The sequence below is a fragment of the Osmerus eperlanus genome, chromosome 13 (assembly GCF_963692335.1).
Source record: "Osmerus eperlanus chromosome 13, fOsmEpe2.1, whole genome shotgun sequence".
NCBI classification, from domain to species: Eukaryota; Metazoa; Chordata; class Actinopteri; order Osmeriformes; family Osmeridae; genus Osmerus; species Osmerus eperlanus.
The window spans coordinates 9545315-9571461 of record NC_085030.1 but is presented as its reverse complement, the minus strand read 5'-3'; the positions used below and the strand labels follow the sequence as shown (position 1 = coordinate 9571461).

General features: G+C 44.7%; 2 protein-coding genes across 8 annotated transcripts; both read right to left on the bottom strand.

The window, feature by feature from the left end:
- Positions 1–913: 913 nt before the first annotated feature.
- Positions 914–20530, bottom strand: arhgef6 (Rac/Cdc42 guanine nucleotide exchange factor (GEF) 6). 3 transcript variants are annotated; one of them, XM_062476277.1, is made up of 22 exons: positions 20159–20530; positions 18988–19071; positions 16868–16952; positions 14559–14671; positions 14130–14334; positions 13940–13992; positions 13743–13837; positions 13434–13529; positions 13074–13196; positions 11906–12044; positions 11723–11782; positions 10262–10408; positions 9360–9446; positions 9142–9223; positions 8565–8680; positions 7994–8170; positions 6275–6295; positions 4753–4849; positions 4352–4435; positions 4043–4142; positions 3784–3838; positions 914–3575 (listed from the first exon to the last, which is right to left on the bottom strand). In XM_062476277.1, exons 1-22 carry the CDS (start codon positions 20321–20323, stop codon positions 3453–3455), a joined length of 2307 nt encoding a protein of 768 aa, XP_062332261.1. In that variant the 5' UTR covers positions 20324–20530; the 3' UTR covers positions 914–3452. The 3 variants fall into 3 exon arrangements, with proteins under 3 accessions (XP_062332261.1, XP_062332263.1, XP_062332262.1); XM_062476279.1 differs by lacking the exon at positions 20159–20530 and adding an exon at positions 19212–19268; XM_062476278.1 differs by lacking the exon at positions 6275–6295 and having other exon boundaries at positions 20159–20529.
- A 1623-nt stretch (positions 20531–22153) lies between these two features.
- Positions 22154–26000, bottom strand: rbmx (RNA binding motif protein X-linked). 5 transcript variants are annotated; one of them, XM_062476283.1, is made up of 10 exons: positions 25949–25967; positions 25764–25877; positions 24773–24893; positions 24502–24608; positions 24255–24420; positions 23958–24107; positions 23755–23872; positions 23522–23653; positions 23348–23439; positions 22154–22776 (listed from the first exon to the last, which is right to left on the bottom strand). In XM_062476283.1, exons 3-10 carry the CDS (start codon positions 24879–24881, stop codon positions 22460–22462), a joined length of 1191 nt encoding a protein of 396 aa, XP_062332267.1. In that variant the 5' UTR covers positions 24882–24893; positions 25764–25877; positions 25949–25967; the 3' UTR covers positions 22154–22459. The 5 variants fall into 5 exon arrangements, with proteins under 5 accessions (XP_062332267.1, XP_062332266.1, XP_062332268.1 ...); XM_062476282.1 differs by having other exon boundaries at positions 25764–26000; XM_062476284.1 differs by having other exon boundaries at positions 23964–24107; positions 25764–26000.
- Between the last annotated feature and the right edge of the window lie 147 nt (positions 26001–26147).

Sequence of the window (26147 nt, the reverse complement as noted above, 5' to 3'; positions counted from 1 at the left end):
CTGCATTGTTGTCTAACCTGTGCGTTAGCAAGGAAGTGCCATGACCTAAAATGTGACTTAGTTCAGCTTTAAGATCTGGGGCACAAATAACCTGCCTCCCACATCAAATACATCTCCAAAGGTGATCAACCACAAAAATAAATCTCCTCTATGAATAAATTTAGAAAATATTGCAGTGATGTGGCATGTGATTTGTCAACAACAGTTATGGAATCAAGGATCAGTACTCGGATCAATGTCATTCCACTTCAAATGACTTGTGACTTATGAGGCTTTATCCTTAGGAACACTGAGTTCTTTAGGGTCTTAAACCCTGGTTGACCCATCAACCCCTCCATATGCTTGATCAGGCTTGATAACAACCCATTGATTAGAATCAGGTGTGTTTGAGCAGGTAAACATCTAAAACATTGACAACAGCTGGGCTCTGAGGACCAGGGTTAAAGACCACTGCTTTAGATGACCAAAATGAGTGTTCCCTTCCATTCTGAGGTGTTGAGGGTGTTGTAGGCTGTACGGATCTTTCCTGGGTTAGATCTGTAGCCGGCTGTGGTCGTGAATTACAGTCTGGAAAGTGTGAGTCTTCATTATCAGTGAACACGGCAGCTTTGCAAAGCTGCAGTCTCTTACACACAGGAAGTGCTGCTCTCTACTCTATTCCATTCTGAATGTCCCCTGTGAAAAGTCATTAACACAACGAAGTATGAACTTTGTGCAGACGTATAATCCTAATGGAATATTCAGTTATATTTACAGTGGAAAGGGTCCAGAGTCGATGTGTCACATCATTCATATTTCCAAACATGTATATGCTGTGCTGTTAATTAATGTGTTGCTGACTAACACTGGATTAATCTGAAGAAATTACCAAATAAAGCAGGATTTACATAAAAAAGAGTAATGACAAAGAATCTATAGACAGAAACATTTTATTAAAAGAATGACCATACTGAAAACATGAAAGTACACAGCGTCTAGAAAAAAAAGCAGTACAATTCCTTTACCAATGATAATTGCATAGAACAACTTTTTCATACAATACACACAAGTGTTGTTGGTGATGAGCGGGTTACGGAGTTGTTTCACACCCTCTAAACCCCGCCCCTCTAAGTGCTCACTGAGGCCACCGGACACAGAGGAAATGAGAAGACACTATGAAAAAATATTCTATATTCCATGGTAATATTCTCAAGCGATAAAACAGGAACGATTGATACTGGGTTCCGTCAGCATTGACATGCAGTCGATTGAACATTGACAATCAAACTCGGTGTCCTAATATTTGATCCTACCCGACAGATTTTCCTACCTGGACTCATGGCGCATGCACACACCAGGGTTGAGGTTAGCCCCGTATCTCTGAACTACAGTAGGGCAATCTGACACGGTAGGGCAAATCAACAGAACACCGGGACACATGATACAGTATGCTATACAATCACACAAGCAAGACAACCCTGTGGCTTACAAACATGGGCTGGCTCATTTTGGTTTGGAGGGTGGATATGTGTGTGGTTGTCTGGGCGGGAGTCATCATTGTGACTGGTATTGCCAAATCCATGTAATGAGATCATGTTTGGGACATACTGGGTCTATCATGCCTGAGCAGCAGAATGAACACCTGGCTAAACAGTAATGCAGTCACTTATTGCATGTCCATCCTGCCCCTGCTAGTGCAGTGCAGCAGGAGTGGACGCCCGTCTCGACAGTGCATGCACCAAACCTCCTCTATAGAGGAAGTCCTCAGAGAATGTGAAGGTAGACATGAGAATAACAGAAGATCCACCAACACTACTCATTATCCTGGCCCAATACAAACAACCTTTGCATCTTTGCAAACAATACTTTAAAACATTCCATTTCAGTCTCATCCTTAATCCATATTGAGGTTATACACTGGATCAAGAGGCACTTTACCAATAGTCTCTCTAGTCTATAACTGAAACCATCGCTCTTTATTGACAATGAATATGGGGCCCATCTTTGTATCAGTTTATAAAGGCAGAACTGGAGGGAAACCAGAGTTCGCTTAAAACCTAGAGCAACACTTTTCTGAAAGTCATACCAAATGCACTCTGTGGAGCGGCCTCAACCCCATTTTATTTATAAACTGACACATCATCCACATCTCACCAATTGATCAGGTGATGTTTCCGTGTGGTACCGCTAAACGCCATTTTTCCATGCTGCTGGTGCTGCTCATCAGCCATGTGGGTTGGGCTGAACAAGCCAAGTTTATGGCAGAATCTCATAAACCCACCCCCACAAGGGCTTCTAGTACCATATACATCCATATACACACTCTGCACAAAGAAATGTATTATTAAAAATAAATAAGCAATATACTTTCTTCAACCGCGATAACAAAGCAAAGCCATGTATTATTAGTCAACTGTTATTTGTATATCTTTTCAGTAAGAAAGTATAGGAGACATTATTGCCAATCTTTTTTTTGTCTTTTTTTTTTGCGTGTGTATTCTATACATGATTCACACTTCTAAATGTCTTATCAATATGTTATACATTTATGTCCCTGATAGCTTTGGAATACATAGGACTGTCTTCAAATATCACATTTCTAATGCATGATATCATAGAAATACTGTACATCCATGCAGATTGTAAAATACACAGCCTATGTAGAAACCTATGAAGAAACTACTCATATAAGCTTTGTAGCGTTTGGTTCTGAGCACCACCCAGACTGTGTGATAGTCAAGGAATTGGTCAGACCCATCTGAAATGTACTAAAGCTTTGAGGCCAGCTAAACAGCTTACATATATGTAGTCTCATGTCTAGAAGGTGCATTCAATCAGAAAGAAAAGTTGTAATTATGCCGTGAAAGCCTCTCTTTCCTGACTGTAGCAGGGGTGTCCTCAAAAACCACGACAACAAAAACAATACAAAATATGAAATCTCAAAGGACTGCTGTAACAGACATGGTCGGGACAGGGGAAGCCCAGTGTCGGCTGAGGGGGTCAAACTCTTGGCTGAACCCAGAGCATCCCCACGTCTGGGACCTAAACATGGCTTCTTACTCCTATTGTGATTCCTATTGAAGCCAGGGGTGCTGACTTACTTTCCGCCTTCTACATGGCTCCTCAATGCTGTGACGCTTCACGGTGCCAGCAGCCATACATCTGGACTGGTAAATGAATCCCCAACTATTGGTCCTCTGGGGGTTGGTGTCCTGTGGCGCTTCAGAAACACCCATGGTCAGAGACAGGAGTGACGAGGAGGCGGGACAACAACAGGAGATGTCCAGCATGTGAAGCCAAGCTTGGAAACCATAATGTCTGGATAGAAGTTTGCCTACTCAGGCTAGTAAGCAGGGCTGAATTGTGGACCATATGGGTGCATTGTAGCTCTCTCTCAAACACACACACTCATACGTTACGCTTAACACACACAAACACACATGATGTTGGGGGGGGTTACTGCATGGTGATGTTCAGTGGGGGCCGTCCTCCCAGACACAGTCGTTCTTGCCCTTGGCGAGCTTCTTGACCACCCTCTCCAGCTCCTTACGAGACTTCTGCTCTTCCTCCAGACACTGCTTCATCCACTTGTTCTCCTGCGTGATCATCATGTGTGCACACACACACACGCACACACAAACATGCAGTTGTAACACAAGAGTATTCTCTTAAAGGTTTGTACTGTACAGTACTGTACAGTACAGTGTATATCATCACATCCATGTTCAAGCAGTGCCTCACACCAGTATATATGTATATATATCTATATATACACAGTAAATGACTGACACCTGACTGTAATACCTTCTTCAACTCATGAACCTCATCCTTTAAAGCGTATACAGCATCAACCAGGCTCCTGCAATAAACAAGAAAGGTTAGCAATGGTAACGTCATGGAGAACCATGAATCTCTTCCTTAATAATCTCAACAGGATCAGTAGATGTTGTAGCTGTAGGCAGCAGCTTCCATGATATCTGATCAATAACAAGGAAGTGGGGTGTTTCCGTGGTGATGTCATTGCTGTGTGGGGGTCTGTTTGTAGGAGGTACTGCAGCCTTACTTCTCCTCGATGACTGTCTGACCGTTGCTCTTCATTTCCTCCACAATGATCTTCTCCTCCTCTGGAAGCAGGACCTGGGGGATGCACTCCTTCCGCACAGCTGCGCAAGGGTATAGAGACACGCACACACAAGTTAGTCCCTGCCGAGGATTTGCATGAACTATTAAGTCATACAGTAGTAAAAACTGCACCGTAGTTAAAGTCTTGGGCATGTCAAAACATCTCACACACTTGTCCAGACAATTTCTCTCTCTCTTATACACACACACACACACACACACACACACACACACACACACACACACACACCTGCGGTCTGGTGGAGGCTGGCCCCGGTGCAGTAGGCCTCAATCACCTTCAGGATCTGAGCGTCCTCCTCAAGAGCTGCTGTGCCTGTCAATCAAGCACACACAGACCTTTTAGTATCATACTGAACACACTTTACATTCAAACATTATACACACGCAAATCAGGTTCAATTGACCAATTATTTATATTAAATCTATTATAACAATTGGTTTTAGTGTGTAATAATAACAAAATAATAATAATAGTAGCATAATATTATTCTTGGAAATAATATAACTTTTTGGAGGTTTTCAAACTTTGGAAGTTACACTGATCAGCTAACACCTAGTGAGAATCTCTAGTGTTCGGTTTCCACAGCTCATTCTCATGCGAAGCGTTTCCTAGGGTAACAGCAAACCTACAACTTTTCCTGAACAGGGCCTCGTCATCTGAAGGTTTCCTCTCCGTTTTGCGTTTTGGGAGGAACTTCTTCATGGGTCGTGGGCTCTTACTAGAATCCTGCATTGAAGCATTAGGAAGGAAAGTGCACAGAAAAATAGAGAAAGAAAGAAAGAAAGAGAGCGAGCGAGAGGGAGACCGAGAGAGAGAAAGTAAGTAAGAGAAAAAAGATAGAGAGGTTAGAAAGTCCACAAAGGCAGAGTCTCAGACACAAACGCGTCAAGACGGGGAGACACGGAAAGACATGGTATGCAAGCAGACATTAACACACAATGCCTGTAAACAAATACACACGCAAACAGAAAGGCAACAAACATGGGATTTACAATTGTCTTTCCGGAGGCCGACCAATTCAGCTTGCGATTAGTCATTTATTTATAGTGTTGTGATGCACTCGGGTGGCCTACGATGTCATCTGGTAAATAAGTCAACCTTTATCGTTAACAAGTCTAATGCTGAATGGACTAATTAGGTGACTGAATAACTTGGCAGCAATCAGTGCTAAAGTACCCCTTTTTAAAGCCACCCTCCTCTCGCCAACTCTAAATGTAAAATGCTTCTCTCAGTGGGGGAGCTACCTTGATGGTGCCTTTTAGTCTCATTTGACTTGATTATATCACGGCACAGGTGTGACTACCTTCTAAAACACCACACTTTTCAGACTATGTGCGAACAGGATAGTTGCTTTGCAGATGGAGAAAATGTATGTGAGTTCTCTGTTTCTTTACCACATCTAATGCAATGCAAATCCTTCATAAACCGTCACCCAGATATCTAATTCTTAGAAAGGCCAGGATCATCAACTACTCAGAAGTACCTCATCCGCCAACGTTGTAGATCAGTGGGAAGACAATGTGAAGCATGTAGACAAATGCCCATAAAGGTCATGGCCAGAATACTGTATATATGCATATGTGATAGTGGCACTCAATAGTATTCCCTTTCACTCTTATCTGTGAGTGAGGGAAGGGTATTTAGAATGGACGATGATGCTTAGCATGTACAGTACCAGTCAAAAGTTTGGACACATTTTCCCTTGAAGATGTGTCCAAACTTTTGACTCGCACCAAACTTTTGACTGGTACTGTATATAATGGTAGTTCTCAACAATACTTAATAGTACAACCTAAACTTTGTTTTTGTGAGGGAAAGCTTCAATAATGCAGGATCGTCCTTTGTATAAGTCTTTTAGCAGGGTTCCTTGAATAGCAGACAAGAGATGTGAGATACACAGAAATGGGCCCCATACAAGAGAACAGAGAGAGAGAGACAGACAGACAGACAGAAAGAGGCATACAGGACTGCCAAGCGCACAGGAAACCCAACAACTCTCAGTGGAGAAGAGTGTGGGGAGGGGAAGGGGGGGAAGGGGGATGCAGAGGAAAACAAATGCAAAAAAAGCACCATACGCTACTGTTGAGGCGGGCACACACAGGCACAGATACACACACTCATACACACAGGGAAAGAAAGAGCTAACCTTACCTTCAAGATATAAGACATCCTCTAAAGATGCAAGTATGGAGAGAGAGAAACAGAGAGAGAGAGAGAAAGAGAGAGAAGGGGAAAATGTGCATGTAAAAATGGTGTGAGAAAGATTAGGTAGAATGATGTGAACAGTGTGAACAGGGAACACTTCACTAAACTACACCCAACACCACCCCCCCACCCCCACACACACACACACACTTCCCCAAAACAGAGCATGGTGGATCTACAAGAGACAAGAAGAGTAGAATAAAAAGAGAGAGAAAAAGTGGAGAAAAAGAGGTCATCACATGCAATCCTCAGAGTCCAGAGGGAACACCCAGCAGTCCACTGACTGCTTTCACCTCGCCAAGCCAGGAGGACTGCAGGTTATTCCAGGGTTGCAGTTATTTCTAGTGCTGTCAAACGATTAAAATATTTAATCGCGATTAATCGCATTAATGTCATAGTTAACTCGCGATTAATCGCAATTAATCACACATTTTTAACTATTCTAAATGTTCCTTGATTTCTTTTGTCCCAATATTTTTTCTAATTTTAATGCTCTTATCAACATTGAAAAGTGGATCGGATTGCTTGGTGCGAATGTTTAAATTTTTTTTGAAAACAACATTGCAATTGCCTGGCTTTGACGAGGGGGCGGAGAATTCGCATCAGCTGTGTGCTTGGCCATCAAGTGGTATTTCAGACTGGACGTGCTGCGATGATAGCTCAGTTCACAACGACAAAACACACAGATCACTTTGGTCTTGTCAATGGAACCATTTGGCAACTTTTTTAAAGTAAACTTTCCATTCAGAATCTTATTGGCATCCATTTCGGCGTCTCGCGCTCGCCATCCACTCAAAACGTAACCTTAGCCTACTACCAGAGAATTTCTAACATGTCTATTGTCTAAACAGTCTCTGCTACTACACTTTAGCCGGCTCGCAAGCCCAAACAAGTGTGTGCGGAGTGCCTGTTGTTTTGTTTCCGGTCTAGCTAGCTCCGGTGTGGTGTTGTAGTTTTTCTAACGTCAGTAGTTGTTGCAACCGTTACAACAGCATGTGAAAAAAACTACAAAGTTTGTTAGGCCAAAAAGAACATTAATCTCGCGATAAAGAAATTGACGCTGTTAAAATAGGTTTGCGTTAACACCGTTAATAACGCGTTAAACTGACAGCACTAGTTATTTCCCAACGTTAATATCCTCTGTCAAGTTTATTCAAATGAACTGCGCTAGTTTGTTCCTGTGTGTCACCGTTGTGTGGTGTGTGTGTTACTGTTATGTAGTGTGGTCCTGTGAGTGCCCTTGATTTCCAGTTTTGGGCAACTATTAGTGCAGTATCAGCAAAGAATCAAAATTCCCTTTAAGCTGACTGAGTCAAACCAAACACTACCATGGAAGCACATTAGTCAGTAACCTCATGCCACTCTCTCTCTCAGTTCCAACACTGGCTCTGGTTGGGTACAGCTGTTTCTTCTGCAGAAGCCTGGCATGGCAGACCCCTTAATCTCTGACCCGCAAGACACCCAGCCGTTTACTGGAACAGATGCACAGACGAGGCCAATAGAGCCATCCTCCTTTCTTCACCTTCCTAGGTGAGATGTTTGCTGAGAGTTTGACCACTCATATGCAGAAGCTACTACCCACACACACACACAAGCTCTGAGTTGGGGTTTTCCAAACGCTCATGTCAAAAACACAGTGAGAAGTGTGAGTCTATGTTTTCTCACCTCCTTGTAGCCCAGCGCGGCAGAAGGTTTGAGGGGGGGGGCGGGGCGCAGGCAGCTGAGCGACCAGGGCTTGGTAGTCCTGGGGGCCTCCAGGGGTCCTCGGACGGCCGCCGTTGGCGTGCCAAAGTTGGGGAGGTGGGTGGGGGTGCCCACTATGCTTAGAGGCTTGCCCTCAGTCTACCCAAGACAGAAACACAGCAACAGGAAGGACCAAATTAGTTCAAGTTCAAGTCTTTTTTTGTCAGATGCACAGAACAACACAGGGTCAGACTGGGCACTGAAATTCTTTGGACAAGACAACGCAAAGGAACCCGGCACAACATGACATATAAGTAGTCAAATAAGAGCCGTGAACACTGCTAAAACCGCTGCTCGAAAGGTGCTATAAGCATTTTAGCAGAAATCTTAGCTGAATATCTGTATGAATCAAAACGCTCGCTTTGAGACCCACTTTATATTTCACTGCAAGGAGAAAGAAAGAGAAAGAAAGAAATAGAGAGAGAGGAAGAGTGCACAAGAGAGAGACAGGGAGCAAGAGAGACAGGCAGACAGGAGATGCTGAACGTCCTACCTTTAAGATGGTGCCCACAGGGCTCCCCCCCTTGGTGAAGGGCTGCAGGTGCTCTAGCCACTCTTGCAACTCGTGTGGGTTACTGCAGAGCACGGTGGTGCGCTCCATCATGCTCCCTGTGACACACACACACACATCACACACACGAGAGACAAACACACCATCTTCACTCCCAAATCACCTGAGGCCCACACGCAACAGGTACTGCAGAGTCTGAACTAATCTTGTCCCGCAAACTGGCAGTTCAAAGCTGAACAACAAAATACTGTGTTCTTTTAATGATTGGCAGTCAGACAGCCAGCCTCAACTCAAGACTGTGTGGAGAGTAGGCTAAAGGAAAGTTCATCAGCTCAAAGCTTCAATGCAGTAACTAATCACAATGACACAGAGGGGGCTGACATTGTCAGTGTCTGCTCTACTGTGAGTAAAGCTGCCAGTAGCACTGTCTCCCCAGACAGTGCTACTGGCAGAGCAGAAAGGCACCAATGATGAATGAAGATTGGCATAACTGCTTTTCTATTTGCACCCACCAGCCCACCAGAGAGCGCCCAGCAAAGTCCCAGCTCTGGAGACGCACCTGTGATGTCAAAGGCGAAGTGGACGGTTTCTATGTCCTCTGCCCTGCTGGTCACAGTGGTGCCTGTCAGAGGAAGCTTTCCCTGATGGAGAGAGGGAGTGGGAGAGAGACAGATAAAGGAGAGGTGAATCTATAGAAGTATAGAGGAGTCTGAAGCCAGTGTCAGGTTGAATGTCTGTTGGTCTGTGTGTGTGTGGTTGGGGGGGGGGCAGACTCACTTGGTATATAAAGCCACTCATTCGTGGACTGGCAGACAGCATAACCAGCACATTGGGGAACAGCATGAGGTAGCGCTCCTCTTTCTCCTGAAGGACACACACACAAGCAACAAATCATCAACCATCAATGACTACAACAGAAGATGTCGTTTTTATCTTGATGCTGGTGGTGAAATAGGAATTAGTCTAGACGGTCAAGATACATAAATGTCACCTCATTTAAAAAGGAGAAATATAACTGAGAAGATAAAAGATTTGAGAGGTTCACGGAATTGTTTTTAGGTGTACCAGTTGGGCTGACAACTGCTAGGTTTCCTTTCAAGAGTCTACTGAAAGCGTACATTTACTTGTTAGAGAACAGCCAGAGCCTACAGCCCACACCTACACAGACACCACAGAAGAGACGGGCTGTGGGGGGCTCTGCTCTAGGCTGGCGTGTGGGCTATTAGGGATCCCGCTCCCACAGCTAATGCAGATCATTTTATGATCTACATAGCCCACATGCTCATTAGTGAGAGAGAAGGCGCTGTAGTGAAATGGAAAGCTAGCTAGATGGATGATATCTCAGTGAAAAACCTTGTTTCCAAGTCATTTACAGTTTGTCATTGGTAAAGCCTATGACAGAGGTGGTGAGTTGAGGAACACATTGCCAGGTAGAACCTGGATGACCCTGGAGAAGGACCTTGGAGCACAACTGAGAACAGGCAACAGTCCTGAGAATGAGCCATCACTCGACCACACAACAGGAGAGGAATCGGCAATAACCTTCATCTCTGAGCCTCATGTTATTAAAGAGAGCACAAGGCACACAGATCTAACCCTGACCGCAACCATGAAGCCAGATACATGCAGACTGGGGGTGGCAATCCTTCAATGCTTCCTGTCGTTCTAAATGCCCTCACCTCATTGGCTCCGGTCTGCATGTGGACTTGGGACATGTAGGCCACACTGCCCAGGGTCCTCATGCTGTCGCCCTCCCAGCCTCTCACAGGCTCCGATAGGATCTGGAGCTCCAGGTTCTTCCTCCTGCGCAGGTCCTGGCAATGGGTCTGAGATGAGGGGCGGGCGGGGGGAAGAGAGGAAGAGAGTCAGACAGGAGGGAGAGAGGAGTTTGGGGGGGAAAAGGGCAGGAGGAAAGATGGAAAGAGAGTCTCAAGTGTTTGTTCAAAGTAGTGTGTTTGGCATTCAGCTACAGGGGTGCGGGCCACAAAATGTCTTAATTGTCTGAAAAATGTCCTTATGTGTGTATGTCCTTTGGTAGGACGAGTGAAGCTAGTCCTGTTTGTTCCAACCGAACAGGTGGGACATGGTGCACGGTTTACATGAAAAGGCCAATGTTCCATGTACACGCTTGAGGAATGTGCCGGGTTGAGCAACACAGAGTGGTTGTCAGGGAGCAGGAAGGGGCTCCCCCACTCTCTCACTCCAAAAAATGACAATGCATCCGAGCTCTATTTTCGCTTCATTCTGACAAAAAAATAAGTATGTAGTTGGTGCAGGCGCAGGTTTTACGAATAAGTTAACCTTCAACGCATCCCACACACTCACATATACACTCACATACCGTGCACCCCCCCCCCCCCGACCTATGTTTCTTTCTTTCTCTCCCTTTCACATTCGCACACTCAGATAGAGGGTTTTGTGAGTCACCTCTTCCCTCCTCCCCTACAACGTCCTGACTGTGGAAACAACAGCATTACCTCTCATCTTGACTTGCCCTCCCGATTCCACTCATGCTGTATCTGCACACCTACTTCTCTGGGCAACACTGTGATTACCTCGCTGCTGACGGGTGGATGTGAGGTGAGGAGATTAGAAGGCTCAATTGGGTCACGTTATCCCTACATGCACCTTGAACTACGAACCAGTCATACAGAAAAGTATAGGGTGGATCTAACAGTTGTAGTCATCTCCTTATCCGACCAGTTGATAGGTGCACTGCTTGCTTATGTAGGCCAGTGAGGAAGATTGGAACTGATGTCTGGTCTATGTTAGCCTGGTCCTAACCAGACCCTCGTACATTTCATTTGTACAGAGGGTCTGGGATCGCTCCATTGACAAGCGTTAACTTCCTTGAAGGTGGATACTCTGTTGAAGTTTAAAACTATTGGATCTGCCCAGAGCCACTCTGATCTGCCATAACCAATCGCTAGCGTTCGCCTTAGCCAACTCCTTCACAACTACTGTAACGGAGCTAGCTGCCGTAGCTGGAAAATCAAAAAAGTGAAAAGTGTATCACTTACAGCTGCACAGTAAACTATCGATATGTGGCACAAAGCATTTGGAGGATGCCCACTGTGCAAACAGGTCTGCAAACCCACTCTAATGAGAAGGAGGGCTTCCACAGATGTTCGGAGACTCACCACCAGGTTCTTGAAAGCCGTTGTGGCCTTCAGGATGTCACCGTAGTCTGGGTGGGCCCCCTGTAGGACAGGAACACGCATCTGTTCATTATGCAACCAATGATCTGTTACCGAGGGATGATGGTCTGGGGTTGGACAGCGGAGGCCTGGAAGACGGCAGCCGTGGGGGGGGGCGAGGCCTACCTCCACGTGTCTCTCCAGCTCCTGCAGGAGGGTGGGGTACTTGTCCAGCCTCATGAAGGGCTTACTCAGGCTGGTGGTCAGGGTGAGGATGCCTGGGACACTGGCCCCCTGGCTCTCCATGAACTTGTCCAGCTCCTCGCTGTCTCACACACACACACACACACACACACATATAGGGTTGGACAAGAAGTTTGATTTTCTAACTAGGAATTCATAAGTTTCTATTTTAAACCAATTCTACTTTACTTGAGGAAAGGAAACAAAGATCTTGCAACATAGTCAGTACACAAATATGGTTTCAGTTTCTTGGCTCCAAGCCATTGTAGCTTGAAGAGGCTACCCAAACATGCAGGATGTGTCTAACAAAGGCGTATGAAACATGCAAAGTAAGTTACTGTGAATTCAAAAGGGCCTCATGTGCCTCAACTTAACCGCAACTACATATCCTGATATCCTGTCAGCGTACTTCCTGTGTGTGTATACAAGTGTGTGTATATATATATATGTTTGTGTGTGTTTTGAGTGTTTCACTGTTGTTCACTTTTTTCTACACTTCATTGTTCATATCACAGAACAAACAAAAGTTGTAAATGTACAATTCAGGGGAAAGGCCCCAAAAAGTGCTAGTTTTGCTAGTACGGTATATGCTAGTTGTCATATAAATTTGCAATTACAGTTGCGCAACAGCTGTGGATTCACCTAAAGCTCCCCGCCACTAACTCATGAGCAGAGCACCCATGTGACCTCCATAGAGAAGGAGTGAGAAGCCCCAAAGCTGAAGATCAGATGCATGTTCAAACGATTATTTAAAGATCTTTCCTCCTCACCCAACTCCAGACACTGAACCAGTCAACATCTGGCCACGTTCAGAGAAAGCCTAGTGCCACCTAGTGGCTCTTTGAGGTATGACATGTGAAAGTGAGGTTTTCAATTACACTTAGAAGAGAAACTCCGCTAGAGTGCATGAGACATGATCATTCATCTTAGCTGCAGCGTACAGAACTGACTGCTACACAGGGTTAGGGTTAGGCTACATCTGAGGCTAACTGCATTATTTTATGTGTGATTCTCTCCACGCCCCTTATTACTGCACTGGCCAGCTAGCCCAGTGCATTAGGACCCAGGGTCAGCCTGGCCTCTGTGCGGAGGGAGCCGGCGTGAGGCGGACCTGTGGTCGGTGAGCACGCAGACGGCAGAAGGGTGGCTGGAGCAATAGGATAGGTACAGGGTCCTGATCTGACACATCAGGTTCAGGTAGCAGCTTGCCACTCGCTGCTGCCCCTCTGGAACCCTGGGGGGGAGGAGGAAGGGGGGATTAGGAGACACAAAAAGACAACGTTTCAGCTTTGTCTATGTAAAATCTGATGAAATCATGCCTACTCGCCACTAGAGGGAGCAACAACTAAAGTAGTGAAAGGTCCCTAAACAACTTGCAAGTCCCCCAGGCCTTCACGCAAGAGCCTTCCAATCAGCGGTGGGTATTTGTCATCGTCTCCCCACACACACACACACACACACACACACTTACTTGGTGCACTCCTCCAGAGCCACACACAGGCCCTGCTGGAAGGTGAGCACGTCCTCCAGGTTGCCGCACAGGCTGGTGGCGTCCGCACTGCTCACCCTGGAGAACACACACGCCACAGGCTCACTGACTACACCAGGTACTCACATGAAAAACAACGACAAGAAACCTCACTGTTAACGTGGAAACGGATCATGGCCGTTCAGTGAAAGATGATTCGCGTGTCACGGGAGACACAGCTGACAGCAGGTCGATTGCTGATTTCCAGTTTGGCCGTTGAGTTCCTATTCAGCTCTTATTGTCTTGTCTTACTTGTCGCTGGCCAGTAGGGGGCGCAGGTAGCAGCTCAGCACCGTCTGCAGCTCCTTCACAAACTCCCGCTCATGCTCCAGGATGTCCTGCACCACCTGCAACGCAAACTCACAGCGTCCAGAGGCCCATCCAGCAGACACAGATAGGTGCATGGCTGTGAGGTCTGTCTAGGTGTCCTGATCTGGGCGCTAGCTCACCACACTGTAGTAGTTCTTGGTCAGCTGGGTCCCCTTTGGAGACAAGGGCTTCTCTGTGGATGGGGAGGACGGAAGGGCGTCAGGCTGATTTGGTAACCGAATTTCACATTTACACCCGGCCTAAAGCTTTTATAGTTAGGTAGCTTTTGTGGGGGAGGGTGCACTTTGGAATGGGGGGGGGGTTACTTACCAGATGGCTTGACCTCTCGGACGTAGTTGCTAGGGAACCAGCCATTGCGGCCGTTGAGCGAGCCCTCCCACCAGCCGCCCTCCTCCTGGCGCATCACGCAGATGAGGTCGCCCTTGTTGAACGACAGCTCGTCCTCGTTGTTCTGCTTGAAGTTGAAGCGCGCCTTCACCGTCAGGTGCCCACCCCCACCGTTCTCTGACATCTCCTGATTGGATGAGGGGCGGCTCGGTTTAGTGACCCAACGAAAGCAGGGATGTGTTCCTGAGTGCGCTTCTGTGTGTGTCGAATTTGTCAGTGCGACTGTTTGTTTGTGTATGTTTACATGTGGATTTGACATGTTTGTGTTATAGATGTAGGTGGGTTTTGCTGGTTTATTTTGTGTGTGTGTGTGTGTGTGTGTGTGTGTGCGCGGGTGTGGTGATTCCTTACCGCTGGTTTGGATTGTCTACGCAGGGATCTGGACTTGGAGAGTGTGTGTGAGGAGCTGGACTGACTAGCAGTGGGAGCACCGCCCTGTGGACATGACCTCTCAGCGCCACAGTCTGTTGACACACACACACACAAATGTAACTTAGATATGAACAAAACATGGTGAATGCAAAGAACAGATATACTTCAATAGGTTACAAAATGCAATTTCTCTCCATCACACACATGGCTCTGCGAGGGAGGTGACACAGAGGAGAGCGCTGGAGCAGAGAGAGCTAGCGCTTTGTGGATGACGATGCATCAGGCCCGGTACTCTACTAAGCCCTGGGGACAGAGGCAGCACAGATGTCTGCATCACCACATCCCCTCCCCCTGTCTCCTTGTCCTGACCCGGCTCAGCTACACAGTTTGCCACACGGCATCAGAGAGCCATTGATCTAGATCTTAAGTGTAACGATAGCTAGTCACTCAGATTTCCGGCATGCGAGCCTGGACAGACCCAGACCAGAGAAGCCGCACGCTGGCCTGCTACCTGACTGCTCGCCAGACAGCTGGCTTCTCTTCTCACAAGACTGTCTGGCAGATGCAGAGATACACGCACTTTCACACACACACAAAACACATGCACACATACCCCCAACACACACACGGAGCCACGCTACGTTACATATCTGTCTGTTTCCAATCCCATTCACTACCACAGTCCAGACCAGCCTGGAACACACAAGTAGAATCTGTGAGAATCAGGCATGACAAGAAGTCTGAATATCAGGGATTCTAAAGAAAATATTCACGACCCAACTCCATGTGAACTGAAGTTTAGGATACTATTGAATCTTTTCCCAGCAAAGTGGAGGGACATGTAGGAAAAATGGGATTAACACCTCATCACCTAATCTGACTATCACCAGAGTGGATCATTTTAGAGCTATTTATACATTCTGATAAATACCATGTGGAAAGCCGGATTAGCTACATCTATCCTGTTAGTGCCCCTGGCATGGGGCTACACTGGGGGGACTGATGGACAGTGAAGCAACACCAACCTGACCAGACAAGAACCAGTCAGACAGACTTCTATTCTGGGGGAGATTTCCTACTGAAACCAGCAGTTAAGTTTGCGAACAGGAGTGTTGTCTAAGTGTTCATCTGTGAGGTGACGAGGTCTCCTGACTCCACATGGCTCTAGCCTCCACACGCCCAGACAAGTCCTGCAGCCTGGGCCACAGACACTCACACACACACAAAAACACACGCCCAAAAACTGGAGAGACAGGCACAAAAATGCAGACCCCAAAAAAGAGAGAGAGACACACACACCCAGTACTAAAGGGTGTCAGCTGATCTTGAGCTAAAACACAGAGGAGCCTCCTCACTGATCACATTAGAGAGCGTGTGACTTAATCCACCTCCAATCGACAGCAGCTCACTTTCGAAGGCTGTCGAAATGGCTTCTGGCCCGTTCCAGCTCCATTTGATTTGAATATCAAGCACAGAGCAGAGAACATTACAGGCAATCCTTCTGGTCTTCAAGCTGTGGCACGCAGCATCCATGCCGTCTGTGCTTGTGATAGCTTGCGTAAAGGCAACATCCCGTTGATCCATGTGACGACTGATAAGTCATGCTATTGCTTTTTTTAACTTGAAAGACAGCAAAGGCACAACTCTTTTAACTGGTGATCACACAAGAAGGGTAAATGAGACAGACTGAATGGCATTCTGGCGTAGCTATCATTCTGACTTTACATCCCTTCTCCTGATGACCATGGAGTCCGTATAAACAACATTCACTGTTTAGAAGACAGTGCAGCACAGGCTCTACAGCTATTGGCACAAAGTCTTCTTCGTATCCAGTTAAGTGTTCTCCTCTGTGATGGAGAGGAGGAGGGGAGCAGCAACATGTGGGTCATGAGACACCTCACCATGGCTGACCATCAGAGAATATGGCGCCTTGCGGGAGGGCAGGATGGACACGGCTAGACCTGCTGCCCCACAACAGCACATACAGGATTATTTGTGATTCACAAGGGCTCTAAAGCACAGGCAGCCTTAGCTCAAAATGACACACGCTTTGCACCATTGCACACACAAACACGGCCCTGTGTAGGGTTTGTCAACTAAGGTGCCTAAACTATGCATTAGGAGCTTTTGGGCTCTGTGTACGTTTACCATGTAACTGTGAAATGACAGCACTTAGAGAACTCATTAGATACTTTCCACCTTGTACGGGAGAAGAAGTTAGTCAGGTAAACACAGCTCTAAGATAAAGACATCCAGGACACACACCGGAGAGACTGTAATTCTCTTACCTTGGGTGGCAAAGTTGACCGCCAGCAGAGTGGTCAGGACCTTGCCGAAATTCTCTCCAGTGTACAAGCACTCTGGTTCAAAGCCCTGGCAAAAGACAAAGACACCTCAGTAAAAAAAAAATATGAAAAAAAAAAACCACATCAGAGGAAAAAAGCAAAACACTCATATGACTGTGGTAAACAACGAAATGATAAGTAGGTCAAATATCACTGGGAGAGAATGGCTTTATCTGATAACAGTGATGCTGCTTACAGGCTATACAGAGACCCTATCCCTAGTGCAGAAACCCAAACAGCACACAATGGGATGTGACTACTTCAAACAAGACGAGTGATAATGGCAGTCATGTAGAATGTGACCCATATTTTGCGACCTAGTGGTTTTGTGATGAAACGGGCGCCCTTCGTTCCTCATCTGCCATTCCAAGAACACGCAATGTTTGCGTGCTTTCTGTCTCTCAGTCTCAGACAGCTATCGCCTTTCCCAAGTCAGATAAGGTTTCACTTTTTAAATAAAACATCTTAAATATAGAGTTTAGGCAGAAAGACACAGGGCATGCTTTGTGTATCTCCCCCCTCAGTGCTAAAGCAACTGTGAACCCTTCTCTAGGAAATCTACAGGCCGCAACTAATTTTGACAAGGCTTTAAAGACACATTTAGCCATATATTTAGTATGTCACAATCAAAAACAGGACACAGGCTATTCATGGCTGAGACACCTTGGGACCATATATAAAACTATGACTATAACTTTACTCCAACTATTAATTTACAATTTGACAGTGACTTTCACATCCATCTGGATGTTATGTCATGTCAAGGACAATGACAGAGTTCAGTACTTATGATCCTTGCCATGAATCACTGGTCTTATACTGTATCTCTACTGTAGAAAAAAAAAAAAAAAAGATACTGTAGACTTTGCCACTTAACACGGTCAACAACTGGACTGCAATTTGAATCGTTGCGCTGAGTCTTCCCCTATTCTGCATCCTGGAGCAGAAGTGAAAGCTGTGTGACTGGCCCCTTTGTCCAGTCACATGACATGCCAGCAGCATGTGCATAATTTGGTTGTGGCAGAAAAAACGTTCCTAAAACAGAGACAGATCGTTTATACCAATCACATCACTGACCGTGACATGGGCAGGGCTGAGAGCTGCAGTGGTGGCTTAGAAAATACCCTGGATGACTAATTCAACTGTGGCTCTCCAAACCCCTGAAGCAAAGGGTCTAATTAGGGCTAAGAAGTACGATGGTGAATGGAAGCAGAAAGGACCTCCCAAAGTAACTGGTCAGGCCAGACAGTAGACCTTCTAGGCTTGCAGAGACCCAGGCTGATTCACTTAGTCTTTTTTTTTAACCAAATTACGTGATTCTACACCAAAACAGACTATTTAAAAAGTTGGGGAAAAGTGAACATCCAGCGCAACAGCAACAGTAAAGGGAACTGCACAGAGCATGAGCTTCCTTTCTACACTTATCACTTTAAACAACACTCATTCTGTTTTAGATAACTTGTGCCTGAGCGGATGCAAAATATGACTCCACATATGCAGCCACTGGTACAGTACACATGCCGCTTTCAATCTCACTTCATTGTGACAGGCCCACATAGGATTAGGAATGGAATGGACTGTATTTTTCTGTGAACCAAATGCCCACCGGAGAAAAAAACCTAGACAGCAAGGCCATATTTTAAACAAAGGCAGCAATCAACAGTGTGAGTGCATCTGTGCACATATATCTGTCTGTCTGTGTTCAGTGGGAGAGACTGACAGCACTGTTGCTTGTGAGGGCAGCCCACTCCACATGGCAAAGATTGACATGTGACCAAAACATATGCTTGCAGATATCAATGTGTGCTGAAACAATACTTAACTCCAGGACAACAATTTTACCAGCAATGTCGTGAAATGAGTATGTCCTGAGCTTGATAATGTCTCCATTCATATAAGCCTTGACATTAGTAAAGAACAGCCTACATGTCGGTTATTGAAACATTGAGTTAACATGAACCCAGACAAATCAAAGGACACGAGTGGTTGAGTAAAGAAAATCAACAGCCTTTCAATGTAAGTGAGATAAAACACAGCTACGGTATAATTTAATAGCCACTTACCTCTACTTTCAAGGACGTACATCCCTTCAAAAACTCTCGAATATTGGCGATGCAGTCCGCTTCGTTTCTCGGGTCTTGGCAGTACTAAAGACATGGGCATGAAATAAATATATAAAAACACACCTTCCAGATCTTAACGATTTGAGTCGTAAAGACATTCGAATAAGATGATCTTTGTATTTTATACGACTCAATAAGCAAAAGGAAACAAAGTAGCACTTTACTGTGGTATCCTTTTGAATGTTGGTGGCTTTACAGTTTACAAAGTAACTGGATTCTTCCTACGTCTCTCCTTCATGCAAACATAAACCCACCTCTGGCTGAAGGGGGCGGTCGCACCAGGAAGCAAGACTCGAAGAGGAAGTGACGATTACTTGTCTCGCTTTACAACAAGTTTAGTTATACAAATTGAACGAAGTAGTATAATTACATCGGCTCACCGTAGGCATGTTTTTAGAATCTTCGTACATAAGCACTTATTGGCAGCAAATATCTTGATGGTTCCTAATATGTTGTAAAGCCTCTATTTATGTCTACTTAAAAGCATATTTTTCTGTTTTGTAGAACCAAAAATTGTTTAGCACAATCACATTTATTAAAGCTATACCGTTTCCCTGGGTATAGGGTACTGGTATGATGGTGCACGTGGACCTGTGCAAACTGTTCATATTTTTTGTATGCGTGCAAACTGGCGTTACAACTCGATGACCTATCATTTATAAAATATATGGTCTTGCTGTACCCGATATCAAACGACATCTGATCTAATCGTGTGAACAACTCAAATTAATGCATAACTTTGTTATGTTCATGCATCTAGTCAAGAATGCGGAACATTGTTTTCCCTTTACAGGAAGTCAGAAAACAATTCATCGTTAGAAGTTTCATAACAACATAGGCTACAACTTGATCATTTGTCATACTGTATAATCAACCCTTTACCGTTACTTTAAGTTCATAGTGTAGAGATAAACAATTTTTTACGTGTAATTATAAAGATATGGAACACAATAAGGAAGCTTTCTTCAGTGAGAAACTCAACCCCTCCCTTACTACAGAGGCGTCGCCACTCGCCAGACAGAAAGCCTCCCATTTGTTAATTGCTTGATAAAATGTAAGCTTTCTTCATCATCACCGTTACACATCGATGTTTTGAAGCTACTTACGATACCTTAGAAACAGAGCCAGGTAGAAGCCGCTCCATGAGCTTGCACAAAACGACCCCATCTTTCAGCGATGTTTTCAAGAAATCCTCTGGGTCCGCTATGTTCTTTTTGGGGGAATTAAGCACCCCGAATGATATCAGCCACGTTACCGTCTGCTCCTCTGGATTCATTGCTCCTCCAACTGTGCGTCTTGACTTAGCATCTCCAGCAGGTAAAAATGGCAAGTTGAACAACTCACTATCAATATGCTACCCACATCCGTACATCACACTTCTGCTTGAGGAAAAAAACGGCGTTAGTACGAGTTTACCCCTACCGGCTAACAGGCACTGTAGCAAGACCTAAAAGTAATACATAGGATTCCATCATGAATGAACAAGACTGAATATGACTGTCTCCAATTATTGTACATGGAAGCACGCAACAACATCGGAAACTGACAATGAATTTATCATATAAACCTCACCATATTAGGTAATGGAAACATTACAGGCTCTAGATTATGAAAATGTCTAAACAGGCTACGACTCTGCACCTACTGTATGTGTGTTGTAAGAGTCTCATTACATACTAACAAGTTATTTCCATTTATTACAACTCAAAGGAAAATAAAAGCCTACAAAAAATGTCACATCATATGAGAAACTTTTTTTTAGATACTCAAACAATGTTCCGCATTCTTGACTAGATGCACACACACAGGGAAATAAGAATTACTTAATATAGTTTTAATAATTTTATTCGTAATAGGTAAGTCATTAAGTTGTAATTTCACAGGCTGGGCCCTGTCCACATCCAGCAGCCTGCCACTCCGTTTTTCCATAGGTAACCGTGCCAACACAAGCTCGCCAAAGGAATCTGTAGTACAGTGAAGATGTAGAACACAAAAATCAACTGTGTACTTCCCCATACGTATCCAGATTCTGCATCTACACATTTTTCTACGTCAATATATATTTAGTAGTTGAGGACGTACCTGCTAAGATTCACTCTAATGAACAACTGGTCCATCATCTTGAGGACAATCACAATGCCAGGAAATGGTTTCAGAAAGCTGTTCAACCTGCAAAAGGAGTCATGAAATTAATATTCTGCAGTTTCTTTGACTTGGTATTGTCATGAAAATAATCCAGTAAGTAACTTTTCCTTTGCAACGGGTCCAGTTTGATAATTTTTTTTAAGCTCCTGAGTTTCCAGTTTGGCTGTTAGGATGTTGCTGCTCTCCAAGTGGTCTCCATTTGTTAGAAAAGGCATGCTTTTGACAAGCTTGGACTTGGGCTCTTAACTTGATACAATCGATTAAAAACAAGTGTCTTTAACTATTCTGGACATAGGAAATTGCCATTTGTTAAATACTTGGGGTAGAGTTGGAAAAACAAACCAAAAAAAGTCTCCAGCAAAAAGGATCTCCATCAGCGACTGCTCAGTTGACAATAAGGAATAACTTAACTTATCTTGGTGGAAAAGAGATTCAAATCCTTAGGATTCTGCAAATGAAATTCAGTTGCTGACATGGAACTACCCTTAATATAGCCAAATACAAGTAAGGATTGTGATTGTCCCTGGGGCACTCTTCTCGTACACCAGCCTTTAGAACCGAGATTGCAATGAGAAACTCACTTATAGACGAGAAACAAAAAGGTTTGCTTTGCTTACCAGCTGTTGGCTATCAGTCGGGTAGAAAGACTTGCATTTGGTTGTTGCGTCTTTGGTTAGGTCGTTGCAAGTTTGTCTTATGGTGACGGATCCATTTTCACTGAGGGAGAACTATGCTGATAGTTTGGGAAAGTGACAGGTGACATTTGCCTTGTTCTCTTGTAACAGGATCAACAACTTAAAGCACTTATGTTAAGATTACTCTAAAAAGGCATTCATAACTGATGATGCATGATCTGTTTCTCTTCAGTTGAATTGAAATTATTTGAGTTGCGCTGGTCAATGTCGAACATTCACACTATAGTGTCTGGGATCTTTTTGAACATCCATCAGCGTCGCTTAAGGTCTTTGATTAAAAACTTTATTTGTGTATGAAAGCCACATCCAGGGGCAAAGCAAGTTAACACCACTAAATGTACAAAAACTTAACACTCATCACTTGGTAACAGTACCATTACATGGGCAGGGGCAATATAAAACAATTTAACAGTTAAAAGAAAAAAAGAAAAACTGAAGATAAACAACTCAAAAGCTAAGGTCTTCCATTGAATTAGCTAGTATGGCTAGATTTTTTTTTTTTCCTTCTTCAATCTTTCCACCATAAAAAGGTCATCTGATAACGCAGGATTAGGGCACGCTTTGAGTCCATCTCAGTATCTGCTGCGGGCCATTCCTCTATCGACTCGACTGCCCCCGCGGCCGCCACGAGGCGCCCCGCGACTTGAGCTGCTGTACGCTTCACGAGGAGGGTAGCCTCTCTCGATTGGGGGAGCTGGCCCTCTTTCTTGCCTGCCCATTCGTTCCCCACGGCTAGGGGGATAGGGATCACTCCGACTGCTGGGATAACTGTCGCGACTGCCATAGCCATCCCGGGAACTGCTGCCATAGTCGTCATAGCGACTGCTTCCACCACTGCCACCGTAGGACGGTGGGGGCCCCCTTGAAGGTGGGGCGCTGCGTGAGTTACCTGCAGGGTCAATGGGTCAGGTAATTGGCAAGGTTCACTTCACACACTTTCCTGCATTGTCATGTGCCCTTTTGTTGCCAGTGAGACTTAATGTACTGTACATTCATTGAAGCTATATAGATTTTACATTTCCAATGTGTAAAAGATCTGAGGGAAAAAATATTTATGGGGAGTTTGGACGCTAAGGCAGTACATTATCCAAGCTTGGGGAACTTTACACACGCAATGAAACCCCTTTTAGCATGCCATTGATCTGTTGAGTAGCTTTTTTCCTCTCAGAATTCCAGTGGTTAGAACCGCAGATAGGACAGGTGGCTTTTCACAGGTCTTGATGATTTTGCGAGGGTTGTTTTGTCGCCCTCAAAAATGCAATTACGTGCATGGCTCCTTGAGGGAGTCTTGTGATACTGGAATGAACATTGAACGATCAAGGAGAGACTTGTTGGAAGTTTCCATGTACCGATTTCAAGTCCTATACAGCTGCCAGCTCCCAGGGCACATTGGGGAGGACGTGTGATGGGGTTGAGATCACCCTTCATCCACCCCCCCCCGTTCAAGTGGTCAATCTTACCGTAACCATCGTAGGGTTCTCTATAGGAGCCAGCGCTGGGACGGTCCATATAGCTTCTGGGTTCACGGCCTCCTCCATAGCTATCGCGTTCACTGAAGAAGGGAATTGGTATTTAACATCTGCATCAATTCAAGATTTGACTCAATGTGTTATATGAGTAACTGCAGTGTATACCTGTAACTCCTTGACATGGACCCGTACTCGTCACGGGAGCTGGAATTAGGGTATTCCCGATATGAATAATCCCTTGAAGGTGGTGCATAGTCTCTTGAGTCTCTGGAACTCATGTATTCCCGACTAGAGTAGCTGTAAATTAGACAAAAGTCTGTAAATCCATGCATTACTCTTTAAATCCTTAATCACTAGAATGTAATAAGCACGTGCATGTTGACAAACACACATCGTACCTTTCTTTGGAGCTGTAATGATCCTCTCTGGGGGATGGGTAATCATCCCTTCTGGACATCATTGCCTCTCTGCGAGGAGGGGGTGGGCCATAGGGGTCCCTATCCCTGGACATAGGAGCTAATTTCACCCCACCAAAAAAAAGGACAATTAGGCAAAGCATGATACAGCCTTCCATCTTCAAATAGTTCCTCAAGAGACTCACACTTACGTCGACCCATGGGTCCAGATGGGGCTGGCCTCTTGGGAGGGGGCCCTCCATTTCGAATTGGAGGTCCTCTCTTCAGAGGAGGGGGGCCTCTGGAGGATATCCCTTTAAAGAAGGGTTCTACATTCCCTACGTTATCATAGTAGTCTTGTGGCAGACAAGAGATACAAATATTAACATCTGAGCAATATCAATTCAACAAGAGCAACACCACAAAATGTCAGCATTGCTTTGGTTCTGGTTTATTCAACTGGGTATCAGTGTATACAGTGCTATGAGCATATAAGTGGGTACCTCTGCTTGGAGGGCCCCTTATCCCACTTGGGGCTCCTCTGGATCCTCGGAGACCCCGAGGTGGGCCACGACTGCGAGGATGCATGGGTGGGGGACCACGTCTGCCTGAAGTCTCAAACTGAGGTTTAGTGGCTTGTTCCACTTTGATTGGTTTGCCATCAAGTGACTATACAAAGACACATTTGGGTTAGTGAAAATGCACAATAATTTTTTATTCCAAATTAACAATTGAAAACCCTAAACTAACCTTTCCATTCATTTCATGTGCAGCATCCTTTGCATCTGCTGGACTGTCGAAAGTCACAAAAGCGAAACCTCTTGATTTGTTTGTTTCCCGATCTTTCATCAAAAGAACTGAAACAACAAATGCTAAGTTAATGCAGGCAAATACAATCTTTTTTTTTTTTTTACCTATTGGTATTTTATTTACACACTGTGCTTAAGCTCATTTGCACATGATGTGCCTGGGAGGTGATGCATGTCAATGTGGACCAAATCGGTTGTAAACGTTTACTTACCCTCCACAATCCTGCCATATTTGCTGAAATACTGCTCCAGTGCCTTTTCGTTCGTTTCTGTATTCAGCCCACCGATGAAGAGCTTCCCTGGTCTATCTGCCTCTGCCATGTCCCAAATTAGCTGGCTTGGGTTATAAAAAAAAGGCACACACCCACAACCAACAGATTTGGGAGATGAAGAAAAACAATTAGCTTTGCATACCGTACACACATTCCTCCTGTCGGGGCCACCTTAAGTAGCCAATCTACAAAAGAAGAATACTAGACTACTATGGCTCTATTTGTAAAGATGTATTTTATTGCAGCAGAGATCTGTAGTGTAAGATAGCTACACTACAGATAGCTAGCTAACTACCTAAACTAGACAAAATGGCCGATAAATGAATGACCAAAATGAAGGCAGTCTATTTACTGCAATGTTAAATGTTCTACAGTACTGTACAATCCGAATCAAATCTCTAAATTAATATTGCGCCCCGTCCAAATGAGCAAACATTTTCGAAAAACGTTTAAATAGCTAGTTAACAAACATTCAACATTTTGGGTTAACAAGTCTGAGTTTCCAACGTTTGTAGCTAATCACTACTAGTAGTTGTGGTGCTAGGTTAGCTAGCTGGCTAACCCTAACAGTACAACGGAAGATGTGTGGATTTACACCAGTGAATATACCATTAAAAAGCAAAACCACCAGCAATGCATTTTGCTTTTGAGTTTGACAAACTACACATCTAGCCACTAGGTTGACTGAAAAGTGGAGACGAACTGAAGGAAGCTAAACAATAGTTTCTACTAGCTAGCTAGTAGGCCAGCATTGGTACGGACGGCCCTACCATCGCTCGTGGTCTAGTCTCGTGGCACAATGTGAATTCAAACAAAAAAACTAAATATGACATCCAATAATTACTTTTTCAACGTACTATAGATATCATACCCGATTAAAAAACGTATTTGTGCATTTTGTGAAATATCAGGTGAGCGTGTGGTGAGTTACTTGCCTTTTCAATTCCAATCTTGACTACAGCTACTACTAGCTAGCTAACAACTAGCTCGCTACAACCGCGCAGCTATGGAGCCTAACGTGTTGCCAGATTTCTTACCCAGGACGCTAGATGGGATAGAAATGAGTAAAATACTCAATAGATGAACAACATACACTGAGATTTATGTGGTCGATACCTTTGTAGCCAATTTGTATTATTTGACACCGACAGTGTCACTTTACGAGCAACAAGATATTTAGATTGATATGAACCGTTGACATGGGGGAGGGGGTATTTAAAGAAAAACGACAGAAATCTGGCAACCACACCGTGCACGTTTGATGGTGCGCGTAGTCATATATGTTTAACAAGGACTTTATATAAGAAAAGAACAT

Excerpts from the sequence above, each read along its gene's own strand:
- arhgef6 (XM_062476277.1), bottom strand. The coding sequence starts at position 20,323 with ATGAATCCAGAGGAGCAGACGGTAACGTGGCTGATATCATTCGGGGTG. Across the intron at positions 10,409-11,722 it reads CGGCTTTCAAGAACCTGGTG|ACCCATTGCCAGGACCTGCG; the intron begins GTGAGTCTCCGA and ends CCCTCATCTCAG. Across the intron at positions 8,171-8,564 it reads CTGTGGGCACCATCTTAAAG|ACTGAGGGCAAGCCTCTAAG; the intron begins GTAGGACGTTCA and ends TGTCTTGGGTAG.
- rbmx (XM_062476282.1), bottom strand. The coding sequence starts at position 24,881 with ATGGCAGAGGCAGATAGACCAGGGAAGCTCTTCATCGGTGGGCTGAAT. Across the intron at positions 24,421-24,501 it reads CACATGAAATGAATGGAAAG|TCACTTGATGGCAAACCAAT; the intron begins GTTAGTTTAGGG and ends GTCTTTGTATAG. Across the intron at positions 24,108-24,254 it reads AAGGGGCCCTCCAAGCAGAG|ACTACTATGATAACGTAGGG; the intron begins GTACCCACTTAT and ends GTCTGCCACAAG.